This window comes from Ceratotherium simum, chromosome 21, assembly GCF_057802395.1.
Source record: "Ceratotherium simum simum isolate JZ-2026a chromosome 21, ASM5780239v1, whole genome shotgun sequence".
NCBI classification, from domain to species: domain Eukaryota; kingdom Metazoa; phylum Chordata; class Mammalia; order Perissodactyla; family Rhinocerotidae; genus Ceratotherium; species Ceratotherium simum.
In genome coordinates this window covers 229256-243437 of record NC_141920.1, presented here as the reverse complement: position 1 = coordinate 243437, position 14182 = coordinate 229256, and the positions used below count along the sequence as shown (strand labels likewise).

Below are 14182 nucleotides of genomic sequence, written 5' to 3'. Positions count from 1 at the left end.
AGAGTTGGGTGTGGCAGGTCCACATGGGTGGGATGTGAGTGACCCGCTCCAGCTTAGGGTGGACCCTGGTGAGAGTGGCTGTGCAGCTGCAGCATTGTTACCTGAGGGCCATAGAGGCCTCATGTCTGCACCAGGGAATGTGGGCTGGCCTGTTTTCAGGTGGGTCAGCATTGTTGGGCTGGACTCGGTTTTGTCATCTGTTAGCCCGGGAAGGGCTTGGATCAGACTGTCCTGCAGCAGAGGGAGGCCCGGCTCAGCTACCAGGCTGGCTGCTTTTGATTAAGGATAATCTAGGCCTGGTCACTTGTTCTGAGACCATCTTGATGCTGTTGTGCTCATCCTCCAGGCCAACCCTAACAGTGAGGAGATCTGGCTGGCGGCCGTGAAACTGGAATCTGAGAACAACGAGTACGAGCGGGCCCGGAGGCTGTTGGCCAAGGCGCGGAGCAGCGCACCCACCGCCCGGGTGAGCAGAGCTGCCCAGGCCACGGGGAGCCCTCCTGGTCCTGCGGTGTCAGGACGGTGGGAGATGCGGGAAGGCGAACTAAGGCTACGATATCCTAGGCTTATCTGTTCTGACTTGACTTTAAAATGTATTCTTGTATTTATACCCCACCTTGTTCCAAAAGTTGTGACAGCTTACAAAAGTACAAAAGATACCACAGGATAAACAGTATTTATGGCGAGCTGTAGCATGAATCATATGCCATGGAGGTGCCGTCCTGGCCCTGGGCCCAGAGCTAGAGGCTGCCCGAGCCAGAGTTGACCATCCCACGCAGACAGTGGGCAGGAGCAGGGGCTGCTTCATGGCACGTCTGCCTCGCAGGTGTTCATGAAGTCTGTGAAGCTGGAGTGGGTGCTGGGGAACATCGCGGCTGCCCAGGAGCTGTGTGAGGAGGCCCTGAAGCACTATGAGGACTTCCCTAAGCTGTGGATGATGAAAGGGCAGATCGAGGAGCAGGAAGAGCTAACAGAGAAGGCTCGGGAGGCCTACAACCAGGGAGTAAGCCCGGCCCTTGGAGATGGAACACCCTGGGGTGGCCTGTCATTGCCCCTCACCTCTTACAGGAATCAGAGGGCAAGCGGTTAGCAACTTGCTTAGGCCCCAGCTGGTAGAGTGGTGGACTCAGTGGGGCTGGACCCTCGTCCTCTCACTCAGTCCTATGCTTTTCCTTCTACAAAGCAATAGACACTGCACTCAACCAAGTGCCGGTTACGGCACACCTAGTGTACAGGCTGCTGTGTACACACGCTCTGTGCATGTGTACACAGCGTAGTCGTGCCCATAAACACACACGCACCCTCCATGCATGTGTGGGCAGCACAGCCATGCACATAAACACATGCACCCTGTACACGCTTGTATGCAGCGCAGCTGTGCACATAAACACACGCACCCTGTACACGCTTGTACTCAGCACAGCCGTGCACATAAACACACATGCACCCTGTACTCACTTGCACGCAGTGCAGCTGTGCACACTTGTATGCAGTGCAGGTGTGCACATAAACGCACACGCACCCTGTACACACTTGTACACAACACCGCCGTGCACATAAAACCCCACACACAGACGTGAAGTGGGTGAGTCTCTGTGGACGCAGGCAGCTCTGACTTGGCTTGAGGAGCCGGGCATAGCTGTCACAGCCCCTCCCAGACACCAGCCAAGGCCCTCTCTTAATTGTTTCTGTTGGCCACAGTTGAAGAAATGTCCCCATTCCACACCCCTGTGGCTTTTGCTTTCCCGGCTGGAGGAGAAGATTGGGCAGCTAACCCGAGCTCGGGCCATTTTGGAGAAGTCTCGCCTGAAGAACCCAAAGAACCCTGGTCTGTGGTGAGTCCTGGGAGCCCAGCTCGCCCGTTGGGTGGGCTGTCCTCATTCCGTTGCTCTTGTCGAGTTGTGTGTGCAGCATTTCCAGCTCAGTCTCCATGAGAAGGATGGCAGGTACTGGCCATGAGGAATTCCGATTCCTGCCTTGGCGGGTTCAGCCCGGACGCTCAGATGGGCCCGTAGATGGTCTGATGCAGTTTAATCTGTGCTATGATAGAGGGTGCCCAGGCGAGCCAGGAGCTAGTGGTGCGGGGTCAGGGATGGATGAAGCCACAGAATAGGTGACATCTGGGCAAGGCCTTGAGGAATGAATAGGAGTTTGCTGGGTGAAGATGGCATTCTGTCCATAGGAAACTGCCTGCAGAGGTGCAGCATAGGTCTCAGGGTGTCAGGGCTGGAGTGTGAGTGGGGATGCTGAAGGAGGCACCAGAAAGATGGGCAGGCCCCGAGCTCCATTTGTGTTGTGGCACTCGCTGTCCCAGTGGTCTGTCCTTGTCCTGCACATCTTCACTTGCACCTGAATGATGTCAGGGTCGCAGGTCTTGGCTGCGGTGGCAGCTGATGGTGGGGTGGGCACCGTCTTGCTTCTCTAGCGGAGAGCTCTGCTCGGCAGAGTGAGACGCTCTAGCCGCTGTGGCTTCCCAGGTGCTTCCAGAACTGCAGGTGGGCTTGTGGTCAGGCTGTTGGTGGACGGGTGCTGGACCTCCTTCTGGGCCTCTCCCCTCAGGCTGGAGTCCGTGAGGCTGGAGTACCGTGCGGGGCTGAAGAACATTGCCAACACGCTCATGGCGAAGGCGCTGCAGGAGTGCCCCAGCTCCGGTGAGGGCTGCTGCTGCCCGGCCTTGCCTGAGGGAGGGCCTCGGTGCAGACAGAGCGAGGGGGTTTGTGTAGGTCGTCTCTGTCAGAAGTGTCAGCTGTCCTTGGTTACTAAGACATTTGAACTAGATTCCCAGTCTCAACATAGGGGGTTTGACTTCGTGATCTGAGGTGCTGCCATTTCTTTTTCTTCTAAAATTTAATTTTTATTTTATCTTACATCTGTAAGTAATGCGCCTGTAGTACATGTAAACAAATTTGGAGTGAAAAGGATAAAAATTACCTGTACGCCCACTACTCAGAAATCACTACTTTTAGCTTGTTTGTATTATTGCACAAAATTAAAGTCATACTGTGTGTTTAGTTTTGTGCCTTTTTTAAAGCTGAAAATTTTGTTAGAATTTTCCATTATCATTGAATCTTCAAGAATGTAAATTTTTTAGTGATTTCATAAAATTATCTGTGTGGATATGCCAGAAATATGCCACTCACCTGTTGGTCAATTATTAACCTGTCATTAACTCGAGATTACTGTCTTTCTGCATGAATCTTCCCTGGTATTTCTGTTTTGTTACTGTAAATTCTCAGATATGAAATTACTGAGTTAGTGGGAATGACACCTTGAAGGTGATTGGTACTTCCGACCCTGTTGCTCCCAGAAGGTTGTCCAGACTGTGCTGTCGGGGCTGCTGTGGGCAGCGGGGCAGGCGGGCACGTGTGCCTCTGTGGTTCTCCCTTAAGCAGGCCCTGTGAGAGGCCATGCCGTGGTCTGCACACACCCCGGGTTAGCATCTTCACAGGCCCGTCTCAGGGCAGCCTGTGTCTGGACAGGTGGGTTTCTGAAAGCAGAGGTGGGAGTCTTAGGTGTGGTGTCTTTGTGTCTGAATTTCAGGTGTCCTGTGGTCTGAAGCCATCTTCCTTGAGGCAAGGCCCCAGAGGAAGACCAAGAGTGTCGATGCCCTGAAGAAGTGTGAGCACGACCCCCATGTGCTCCTGGCTGTGGCCAAGTGAGTCCTCGTGGGAGACTTGGGGGACCTGATGGGACCTCTTGCTGGGGTCCAGCTGGTCCCCTGAACAGGGCAGGCTTCCCTGGTCCTGGGCCCCTGGAGCTCCATGATGAAGTGCTTTTGTTCTGGTCTGAGGCCATGTGGGTGTGTGCTGCCCGGATTGCCTGGGCTGTCCCAGATTCCCAGGAGGGTGGCCTCCTCTGGGCCCCCGGCCCTCCTTCCCTCTGTCCTGGGCTCCTTCTCATGGGACTGCTCTCTCTGTCTCGGCCACTTTTTAGTGTATACCTGCACGTAGCCTGGGTTGCGAGACAGAGACAAACTTGCTCTGCTTCCATTGGTCCGCACGGAATTGAAGTAATAAGCAAAGCTCCTTTGGCTCAAAGGGCTGTAAGCAAGAAAATTGTTTTCCTCACGTTAGGGTGGGAAACCAAATGCTTTCACCTTTGTGACCCCCAGGAACAGTCCAGGGCGCGTTGGTCAGGGCCAATCAGTATGCCTGGGGGTGCAGAGATGAATGTGCCAAGGCCACCTCTCCTTTATGGTGCGTGGTCTCCAGGGCGAGAGGAGGTCGGCAAGTGACCTTACACCATGACTCGTGTTGGGTGCTGGCCAGGGGGGATTCCCTGGGGAGGCCTGTGGTGTGCAGGGCCTCGGGGGCCTTAGGAAGGTTGGGTAAGGTTGTGGCTAGAGCATGGAGGGCCTTGGGAGCCATCCTGACCCCACAGGATCTCTGCTCCCTTCTAGGAGGAGGATGCCTACCTGAGTGCAGGGCGGGGGTGGGTGTGGTCAGAGGCGGCTGGGAGGTGACTGTGGGTCGTGGTGGAGGGCTCTTGGGACTGCTGCTCGGGGCTCTCACCTGAGGGAGGGGGCGTGTGTGCCCCAGGAGTTACCATGTACTGTCGCCACCTGAGCTAGAGCCTGGCCTACCTGAGACGCACCCAGGCGACACTGGCCCTGCTTCCTCAAGTCCTGTCCGGCACCTCCTCTCCAGCAGCTGTAGGGCCGAGGGCACTGCACGTGGGGGCTTCCCACAGGCTCCTGAGGCCCAGCTTGGGTCCTCCTGGGGCTCCCTCCCCCCTGCACTGTGCTTCCGCCTCCCAGAGTGACTTTTATGTGTGACACTCTGATAGACCATAAAACCTTGTAAAAGGCTTTGCTAAAGTAAACAAGTCACTCCTTACTGTTCCCAGGCTAGTGCTCTGTGTGTCTGCTATCTGAGTTTGTGCTCTTTAAATCACAGTTTATCTAACACCAAGCAATTAGGAATACCACAAGGCTTAAAAAGCAATCAAGCTATCAGTGTGGAATAATTCCGTTTTGTAACTGAGACCAGCCCCAACAGCTGCCTGGAATGGAGGGTTAGTGGTGCACTCGTCTGCTTTGGTGCCTCTGGCAACACAGGGAGGCAGAGCTGGGTGGAGGGTGGAAGCCAGCGGGAGTCCCTGGCTGTCAGAGTGCTCTCATGCCGGCCTCCCTGCTGTCCATCCCTTGTCCGCTGCCCATTCTACCTTGACTGGCGTGTGGGGGAGGGCTCCCATGGCTCTCTGATTTGGTTTCTGATCGTCCTCGCTCGTGACTCCCAGCAAAGGCCTGCTCCTGTGCCTGGTTTCCAAGTGTCTGTGTCTTCCATGCTGACCTGAGGCGCATCTTCTTGTGCTGGCTTGGGTTCCTGCTGGAGGCTGCCCGATGGAGCAGAATGATCCAGAAGGGGTCTGTTAAGGAGCAGGCTGAAACTTAACTTTACCTAATCAAAGCCTTAATTAAGTTTTTGTTAAATTTACTTTTTTTTTTTCCTTTGGTTGGGAAGATTAGCCCTGAGCTAACATCTGTGGCCAATCCTCGTCTTTTTGCTAAGGAAGATTGGCGCTGGGCTAACATCCATGCCCATCTTTGTCTGTTTTATATGTGGGACGCCACCACCGCATGGCTTGATAAGTGGTGCATAGGTCCACGCCTGGGATCCGAACCTGCGAACCCTGGGCCACCAAAGCGGAGCGCAGGCACTTAACCACTATGCCACCGGGCCAGCCTTCAGTTTACTTTTATCTCTTTGTATTTTAACCAGTTTATTTTTTTATTTTTTTAAAAGATTTTATTTATTTATTTATGTTCCCCCCAAAGCCCCAGTAGATAGTTGTACATCATAGTTGCACATCCTTCTAGTTGCTGTATGTGGGACGCGGCCTTAGCATGGCCGGAGAAGTGGTGCGTCGGTGCGCACCCAGGATCCGAACCCGGGCCGCCAGCTGCGGAGTGCGCGCACTTAACCACTAAGCCACGGGGCTGGCCCTAACCAGTTTTAATTTAATAATTTAAAGGAGGTTGAAGTTGTTGCTGTGTGTGTGAATTTTTTAAGATACAGTTTGATGAGACACTTGAAGGATGGTTCCAGGATCTGGAGTGATTTCCAGGTAGCCAGGCCCCATTCTTTGGCCCTCCTATTGGAGCCCAAGGGTTCGCTGGGGACAGGATAAAACCGATGCTGCCAGAGCAATGCCCCGTGCCGGCTGCAGTGGGTCATCACCCACCCAGGGGAGCGAGCTGTGGCATGAGGAGGCTGAGCTGGCACACTTCCCACAGCCCCTTAAGCACTGTTGTGTGGCCACTGAGTCCAGTCCCTGCCCTTCTGCTCTGGACAGGCTGTTCTGGAGTGAGCGAAAGATCACCAAGGCCAGGGAGTGGTTCCTCCGCACGGTGAAGATCGACTCGGACCTGGGGGATGCCTGGGCACTCTTCTACAAGTTTGAGCTGCAGCATGGCACAGAGGTGAGGCCTTGCTGTCTGCCACCCTTCCACCTCTCCACCTATATTGGCCGAGGGACTGGAGGGAGGGAGGAAGGAAGGGAGGGAGTGAGCGCAGTGGCACCCTCCTGACAGTTTCTGCCTCTATAGCTGTTTTCTGGTTACAGCTTTCTAGTCTCTCAGCCTGAAATTTAGGCGTTCGGGCCATTTTAAGTGGCCTGTTAGCATTTCTTAATGAGTTGGTTGGTGACTGGGGCCTGGGCTCACAGTAGAAGTGGGAATGGAGTTTCAGCCCTGAGGAATGTCTTCATTGGTGGGTTCTGTCCTCGTGGACCTGAGCCCGAGTGTGGTTTCCAGGGGAGCCTGGGCAGCAGACTCTTTCAGAGAGCCAGGCGTTGTCAGAGCTGTGCTCATGGTGGGGGTGGCCAGGTTGTCCTGGGGTCCCCATGGGGAGTGCAAGCCATGCCCCATGGAATCTGGTCAACTCCTTGTTCAGGGAAGGCGGACTTGGCACTCGTGTGAGGCACAGACAGGGGCCTTGACTTTGCTCACACCTGTGTGCTCCAGAGAATGTCAGTGCAGTGGGGTGCAGTGGGGCTGGCTCCCCAGCAGAAGGGGCTGTCTTGAGGAACACACCTGAGAGACAGCTTTGCCCTGGTGCAGGGACCTGCCCCCTTTGCCGGCCGGGCCGGCGCCGTGGTTCTGGGTGTGTGTTGGGGGGCAGCCTGGGAGGAGCCCTGCCTCAAAGTGCCTGGCGGTCCCACCCAGGAGCAGCGGGAGGAGGTGAGGCGGCGCTGTGAGAATGCCGAGCCGCGGCACGGGGAGCTGTGGTGCGCCGTGTCCAAGGACATCGCCAACTGGCAGAGGAAGATCGGGGAGATCCTCGTGTTGGTGGCAGCCCGCATCAAGAACACCTTCTGACTCTCTGGTCCCTGTGGGGCGGGGGCCTCAGGGTGGCACGTGGAGGAACATGTGGGGGTGAGGAAGGGAGTGGAAGGGGCCCTGAGCTCTCCGTCCTGCTCTTTAATTAAAGGTTTCTAGGTCGACTGTCCTGCCACGGTTGCTGACCTGCTGTTTCTCTGGGCCCTCCCCGGTGTGTGCTTCGCCGCCCCAATCTAGTCTCCCCCGCTGTTTGGGGCTCACAGTGGTTCTTGTTTGTGAGGAGACCTTGTAGACAGCCCCACAGGGGAAGCCACGTGACTCACCGAGATTTTGTGGAGAAGGTGGTGGAAGTGCACATTCTGGGTGGGAGCAGCTGGGGTGGCTCTCCTGGTGACTCGTCTGTCCTCTGTCCTCTGGGGGCCTGTGCCACAGGTCTGCAGACACAGGAGGTCTGCAGCCTCATGGACACCAGGCTGCGTGAAAGCGCCCATGGGACAGGTGGCTTCCCCGAGTCTGGGTACAGACAGGCGCACACTTCCTCAGATGTGTTGCTGAAGGATGGCTGGAGGCCCCGTGGCCTTGTGTTGAAGGAAGATCTCACCAGTGAGTTTTCTCACATTTGCAGGTGAATTTATTTTTGCTAGTTTATAATCAGCAATTTTATCCTAAAGCACTTGTAACTGTCCTCATCTCTAGATTGAAAAATGCATTCCCTGGGAGACTTAGCATGTTTCACCCTCTCTGCCGTGTGAGGATAAAGGACTTCTTTTGGATCCCTGTGTGTGTGTTCAATTGGAAACCAGCGGTTCTCTTGGAAGGGGACGTCTGGGCCATGGCTGGAGACACCTGGCCAGAGGTCATGGGTGGTCCAGAGGCTGTGGGCCAGAGAAGAGATGCTGATGACAAGAAGAGTAGCTGGCAGCTGTTACCACACACTTTTATAAGAGAAGATCCCAGAGGGGCCCCTTGGTGCCTAGCTGATGAGGGGCACCTGTGGTGGGGGTCAGTCACGGAGCCACGGCTCTGCCCTCCCATGGCGGCCGAGGCTGGGAGCGTTCACCTTGATGTCAGCGGCTGGGGCGTGGGTGTCTGCCTGGAGAGCACAGGCCCTGCCGGCCCTGGGCAGGGGACGGACCATCCCAGGTTGGGTCAGGAACTGCTGGTGCTGGGGCCCACTCACAGTCTGTGAGGCTGGAAATCCTTCCTCTTCATCCTGACATGGGCCGGTCCTGAGGAGCTGTGCGAGAGGCACGGAGGAGTTTCCCTTGATCTCTTTTGGAGGAGGCGGGGAATCCTGCCTATTACACCGAAGAGCGAGTCCTGTAGCTTTTAGGAGCTTGAAAGCCAGCCTGTTCCCTGTGCAGATCTGGAAACCGAGATCCAGGAAGGGGCAGTGACCTGGTTCTGTGCCCTGAGTGGGGCATGACTTCTCCTGGGTGCTTCCTCTGACCTGGTGTCAGGCGAGCCCTCCTGCCGGCCCCTTGAAAAGTTCCCGAGTGTCTGGATTATCCACGTCTGAATGTCTTCCTTCTCAATTGTGTGGGGGTTGTTTTCGCAAATGCTTTTAGGTGGTTAAACTACGTTTCTCTCTGGGGAAAACCTAGCTTTTTTTTTTTTAATCAACAGACATTTTTTCACATCCAGCTTAAGGCACGTTGGGTTCCGGAGGCTGTCCTTGTTCTGAGGTTCTGCTCTTGGGGAGACTGCCGGAGTGGGGGGATTTGACCCAGTTCCCTGAGAGCCTCTTTGGGCGAGCGGCCCTGACTTCCCCCAGTGAAAGATCTCCTCAGCCCAGGAGGGGCACGAAGCAGGAGGCACCTCTCCGCTGAGTGCTGGGCCAGGGGAGGCCCGGGAAGTCCCTCTCCTGGGATCTGCTGGGGCGGGACCCCCAGACGTCAGGGTGCTGGGGCTGGCGGCAGGGGTGGGGGTGGGTGGTGGTCACCAGGTTCCTGGGAGAGGCAGCACCTGCTGATCACTGAGGATGGCCCTGGTAGAGGAGTGCAGACAGGCCCCCTGCCTTGCCTGGCTCCCCTTGCCCACCAGTTGGGCCCTGCACTGCTCTCTGCCCAATGGGCACCCCACCCCCTCCTGGATGGAGCAGATCTCCCTGGGGCCGATGGCTTAATTCCAGACCCACTGGATAGGAAGAGAGCCCTGAGGCTGCTGGCTCCAGGGCCAGGTTAATTGAAGAAGCGATTGGATAGGGAGTGGGGAGAGAGGGGGGGCAGGGCTGGGATCATGGGGCCTCCCTCCTGCTCCCTCCCTCCTTTCTCTGAGGAGCTAACTTCAAAAGCCTTGTCCGCCCTCCGCACCATCCGCCCGCCAGCCTGCACTGTTGCAGCCCGCCACAGCCTGTCCAGGGAAGCCCCTTGGCTGGCCTTGTTGGCTGGGCTTGGAGCAGGACCTGGAGTGGCCGCCGCACTCCCCACCTGAGGACTTGAGGATCATGTGTGAGGCCCTCTGGCGGGAGTCAGGGAGGGCCTGACCCTGAGAGGCCCATGGTGAGCAGCTTCGGGGGCTGGGGAGGGGGCTCACCTGGGCCAAGGGGCTGGGAGTGTGCACAGCCCGAGAGGCTGTTTGTCCCGTTGTGCCCACCGGGAAATCCCCCCTGGGTTCCCACCACCGCTGCCTGGCTCTGGGTGCTGTGCCTGGCCTTCCCGGCAGTGTGGGGGGAGGGAGTGTGCTGGCCCGGGCCCCCTGTCCTCACAGGCTAGGCTGGCCTCAGCCTTGGGCCCCTGAGGCGGGGGGCAGACCGGCTGTCTCAGGCTCCCCACCCCCACCCCGCCCTGGGCAACCAGCCTACCACACTGAGACCTGAGACGCTGAGACCTGAGACATCTCTCCCTCCAGCACCAAGGGCTCTTGTTCTCACTGTGACCTCTGACCTGCAGCAGGCAGAGGGGCGACTCCGTTAGCCATCATGCTGAGAGTGTCTAGAGGGATTTTGAGAAGGGGTCACAGCAATTGTGTCTGCTCCTCTAGCAAGTGCTGCTGGGTGCCTCAGGCAGAAGACCCGTGGACACCCAGGTCCAGGTGCTGGTTGGGGTGCTGCTGGGTCAGGCTCCCCGGCCAGTGTTGGGAAGCAGAGTCGAGTCCTGTCGTCTCGCTGGGTTCACATGATTAATTTTCCAGTCGCTGTCTGACTCCAGCTTGGGGGCCTGAGGGAGGGCTTGGGGGCTGGGAGCCTGGGGACAAGCCGCACTCTCTCCGATGTTTGGGCTTCTGTGTGGGGTGGGCTTCTCCTGGTGAGAGCCAGGCCCCTCCATTCTAGGGGAGGGAGGAGGCCTCTAAGTGGAATATCTGGTGGGCATAATATGGCCCCCTTTCTCTCTCTGCCTCTGGGGGTTTCCCCAAGCCTTCCCCTTCGGAAGGGGTGTGGCCTTGAGCTCTGAGCCTCACCCCTGTCCTGGTTGGGTTTGGGGTCCCAGGGACCCTGGTTTCCATGGCTTTCAGGGCTGGTTGTAGCAGAGCCATTGGTGGGGAGGTGTTGCAGAAGAGAGCAGTTCTGCCCCAGGCTCCTGTGAGGAGGGCAGAGCAACAGCTGTGCAGCCCAGCTGTGGGCATCCAGGGTGAGCAGAGTGCTGGGGAGTGGGGAGCGCTCAGCCAGAGGAGAGCCCAGCCCTGGTGGGGGTTGTGTCTAGGAGATGTGGGGATGGGTCCAGGCATGTTAAGGGCAAGGCTGTACTTGGAGGGACTTCCTACTGTATGCCCTCCAGTCTTGTGGGCACTTGGTCCCTCACTCCCATGCGGACCAGAGCACTGGGTGCTCCTGCCTCCGGAATCCTGTCTCCTTCCCAGCCCTTCAGGGCTCAGCCCACAAATCTCCGCCTGGAGCATTGAGCTGTCTGGTTTGCAGGCCTACTGTGTATCCTTCCCTAAAACCTACAGTGGGCAGGGATTTGTCCTGCTGGACCTGTTTCTGGGTCATTTGTTGAATGGCACAGTGACAGCTCCATTTTACACCAGCTCAGAGATTCCCCGTGGTGGTGAGGGAGCCAATTTCTGTGGGGCTGCTGGACATCTGGGCACCCCACCCTGACCCAGTGACCCTTTCAGGTGCCCCCCAAGCCCGCGGTCTGGGCGTTCCTGCTGGCGCTGCTGGGGATGGTGCCAGGCCAGGCTGGGCTCCGCGCTTGCAGCGTCCCTGACGTGCTCCGCCACTACCGTGCGGTCATCTTTGAGGACCTGCAGGCCGTCGTGAGGCGTGTTGGGCCAGGGGCCCAAGGGACCGGGCCAGGGTCCAGACACCTTCCTTTCATTAAGAAAAACCTGACGGGAGCCGCAGCCCCCCGGCGGCAGGGACGGGTGGGAGCCTCATGCGGTGCCCAGAAGGTATGGAGGAGACGCCCAGGCCCTCCAGCCCCTCCCTCGGGGCCTCCTCACAAGACTCTTCTCCTAGCCCCTCTTTCCTCTCTTCCCTCCCCAGGAGCACAGTATCCTACTGTCCATCGCGTCCCTGGGTCGGACCCTGCGTGGGGCGGTGGCCGGGGGCCGCCACAGGGCGCTGGAGAAAGCGGCGTGGACCGTGGCCGTGCGCACTGAGGCGGTGATGCGGCGCCACTGCTGGACGCTGCACCAGGTGTGCGTCCCCGAGTGTGTGTGGGTCCAGACCCCCTGTCCTCCTTCTCCCACATGGCGACTGCGCCTCCCACGGCCCAATGGTCTGGGGGCTCACGTAGGGCCCACTGACCGGCCGCGACTCCCTTCCCTAGGGGCTGGACGCGAGCTGCGGGGGGCGGGCGCGGGGACCGTTCGCACTCGCTGACCGCCCCGTCCCGACAGCGGAGCCGGCGGCTCGAGAGGCGCCCTGCCCGGCGTCGCGGCGGCCGGAGGCGGCTCCTGCTGCGCGCCCTGGACGCCGTCGCCACCTGCTGGGAGAAGCTCTTCGCGCTGCGCACCGCGGGCACGGATGGCTCCTAGCGCGCCCCGCGCGGGGCGGGGCGGGGCGGAGAAGAGAAGAGCTGGCGGGGCCGTGGAGCCCTGGAACCAGCCTCGTTTGTTGACGACCGCGGGCTTCCCGTCTCCTACGCGGCCTCGGCAGACCGCTGGTCCCAGCCCCTCCCCCGTCGCGGACCCAGGATTTGGAGATGCGAGCCCCACCTGGCTGCGGCCGCTCCGAGAGGCGGCCCGCCCTCCACGCACCAAGCGAAGCCTCAATAAACTGAGCTGGTGCTGCGGCCCGGCTCCCTTTCTTTCGTCTGCCTGCTGTGGGGCCGGCCTCCCCGGGGGCTGCGCCTCGGTGGGGAGCGGGAGCTGGGGGAGCCTGGGGGGGGCGGCGCTGCCAGCCTCGGGCAGCAGGGGGCGGCTCGGGACGCTGGACGGCACTCCGGCTCAGTCCACGGGCCCGGGCTTGAGGGGCGGGGCGGGGGGCTCCTGAGGCCCTAAAACGTCGCGTATCCGTCCTGCTCCACTCGAATGGGGGAAGGGGTGGAAATGGAGGGGAGGGGAAGGCTGAGCTTTGTGAATTCGGAGCAAAACAACCGGATAAAGGAAACGGGCCTGAGGGGAAGCCAGAGTCGCTGGCCCTGGCTGCAAGCGGGCCAGGCCATTTCCTGCGGCCCTGGGAGGGTGGCCGAGTTGTGTCCCGTCCCCTCTTCCCCCCAGGACTGGACAGGCGGACCAGGGACCCTACATGTGCTTGGCTGGGTGAGAGGCTGATCCCTGGACTCCCCCACCCACAGCTGCGCAGGCCTGGGGGTCCAGTGGCCCTTTCCTCATCACAGCCTATGGAGGAGGGGGAGTGGAGCGCCTGGCCAAGGCAGAGGTATGGTGGGCTCAGTGCCTGCCATCATGCTCACCTGACAGGTGAACTAACCCAGGAGGCACCAAAGATAGCCTTGCCTCTGGGCACCTTGGCGGAACAGGGGCAAGCAGGAGATGCAGAAAGGCCTCCATGGTGGAGCCATCAGCATGGGCACAAAATAACCACAAGAGATGACCCTGACCCAGTTCCCTGCTGGACAGGTGTTAACACCTTTATTCTGTGCAACAGGAGCTGCTGTCCCTGTTTTATAGATGAGGAAACTGAGGCACTGGGAGGTTACAAGACTTGCCCCAGATCACTCAGCCAGAAAGTGTAAGAGCTGGGATAACGCCCAGGCCCCAAGCATGGCTACACCCCACATGTGCCGTGTGCACAGGATGGGGAGCTGAGCTGAGCTTCTGGGACCTCAGTGTTTGATGGAGTTCATGTCGCTGGGTTCCTGCTGTTTGAGCCGTGGGGTGTGGCCCAGTGTCCAGGTGGGAGGAAAAAGGCCCAATTTGGTTGAGGCATAAGGCATGGGGCAGCTGAGTTGGGGGGCTGGAGAAGGTCAGTAAGAGTCCGGGGTCTTGGCGTGGGGACAGGCCCTCTGTGGAGGCCCCCACCATGGCCCTGTTTTCCCAAGGATAGCTGGCTCCTTGCATGTGGACTGGCCCCAGCCCCCGGGCCCGTGGGGAGAGCACTCTGCTAGTGGACCTGGGCATGGCCTCCTGTGCTGTCAGGGCTGCTGCCCACCCACCGTGCTCCCTTTCTGCTGCTGAGAGCGGTCAAGCTGTGCTAGGGGGAGGTGGGTGGGCAACGCGGCAGACCCTGCATCCCCCCTGTCTGAGGAAGGTTCAGACGAACCACAGCCCCTGGGAATAGGGGGTGGGAGAAGAAGCAGAGGCCTCGGAGGTTGGGGGTACAATCTCTGCCTGAGTCTTGGACCACGACCACATTAATAAGCAGGATGCTCTTGCACCCTGGCCTGACTATTCCTCCTGGGGGCTCCTACCGGAGCCCAGCTGGTGACATGTCTGTGTGTGTGTGTGAGTGTGCACACACAGGTGTGTGCTGGGGGGAAGCCTGTAAGTGTGTACATGCAGGAGTGTGTGTCTGTGCATGGGTCGAGGCCCCCACCTCCCCCTGCCTGGCAGGTCTCC

The 14182-nt window shown here is 58.9% G+C and overlaps 2 protein-coding genes across 3 annotated transcripts in view; both read left to right on the top strand.

The window, feature by feature from the left end:
• The window catches only part of PRPF6 (pre-mRNA processing factor 6), a 57441-nt gene extending 49389 nt beyond the window's left edge, over positions 1-8052 (top strand). The window contains exons 15-22 of one of the 2 annotated variants that reach the window (XR_015555534.1): positions 347-466; positions 827-1003; positions 1702-1835; positions 2560-2651; positions 3541-3655; positions 6295-6421; positions 7166-7882; positions 7976-8052. Coding sequence is in view for 1 of the 2 variants with exons in the window: in XM_004430172.3 (XP_004430229.1) it covers positions 347-466; positions 827-1003; positions 1702-1835; positions 2560-2651; positions 3541-3655; positions 6295-6421; positions 7166-7318 (918 nt within the window). In the remaining variant the exon portion in view is untranslated. Of the gene's footprint in view, positions 1-346; positions 467-826; positions 1004-1701; positions 1836-2559; positions 2652-3540; positions 3656-6294; positions 6422-7165 lie in introns of both variants that reach the window. The other variant, XM_004430172.3, reaches the window with a different exon arrangement.
• An 86-nt stretch (positions 8053-8138) lies between these two features.
• Positions 8139-12456, top strand: C21H20orf204 (chromosome 21 C20orf204 homolog). The gene is made up of 4 exons (XM_087444933.1): positions 8139-9780; positions 11336-11611; positions 11706-11858; positions 12062-12456. The coding sequence occupies exons 1-4, from the start codon at positions 9778-9780 to the stop codon at positions 12197-12199; spliced, it is 570 nt and encodes a 189-aa protein (XP_087301059.1). The 5' UTR covers positions 8139-9777; the 3' UTR covers positions 12200-12456.
• The last annotated feature ends 1726 nt before the right edge of the window (positions 12457-14182 follow it).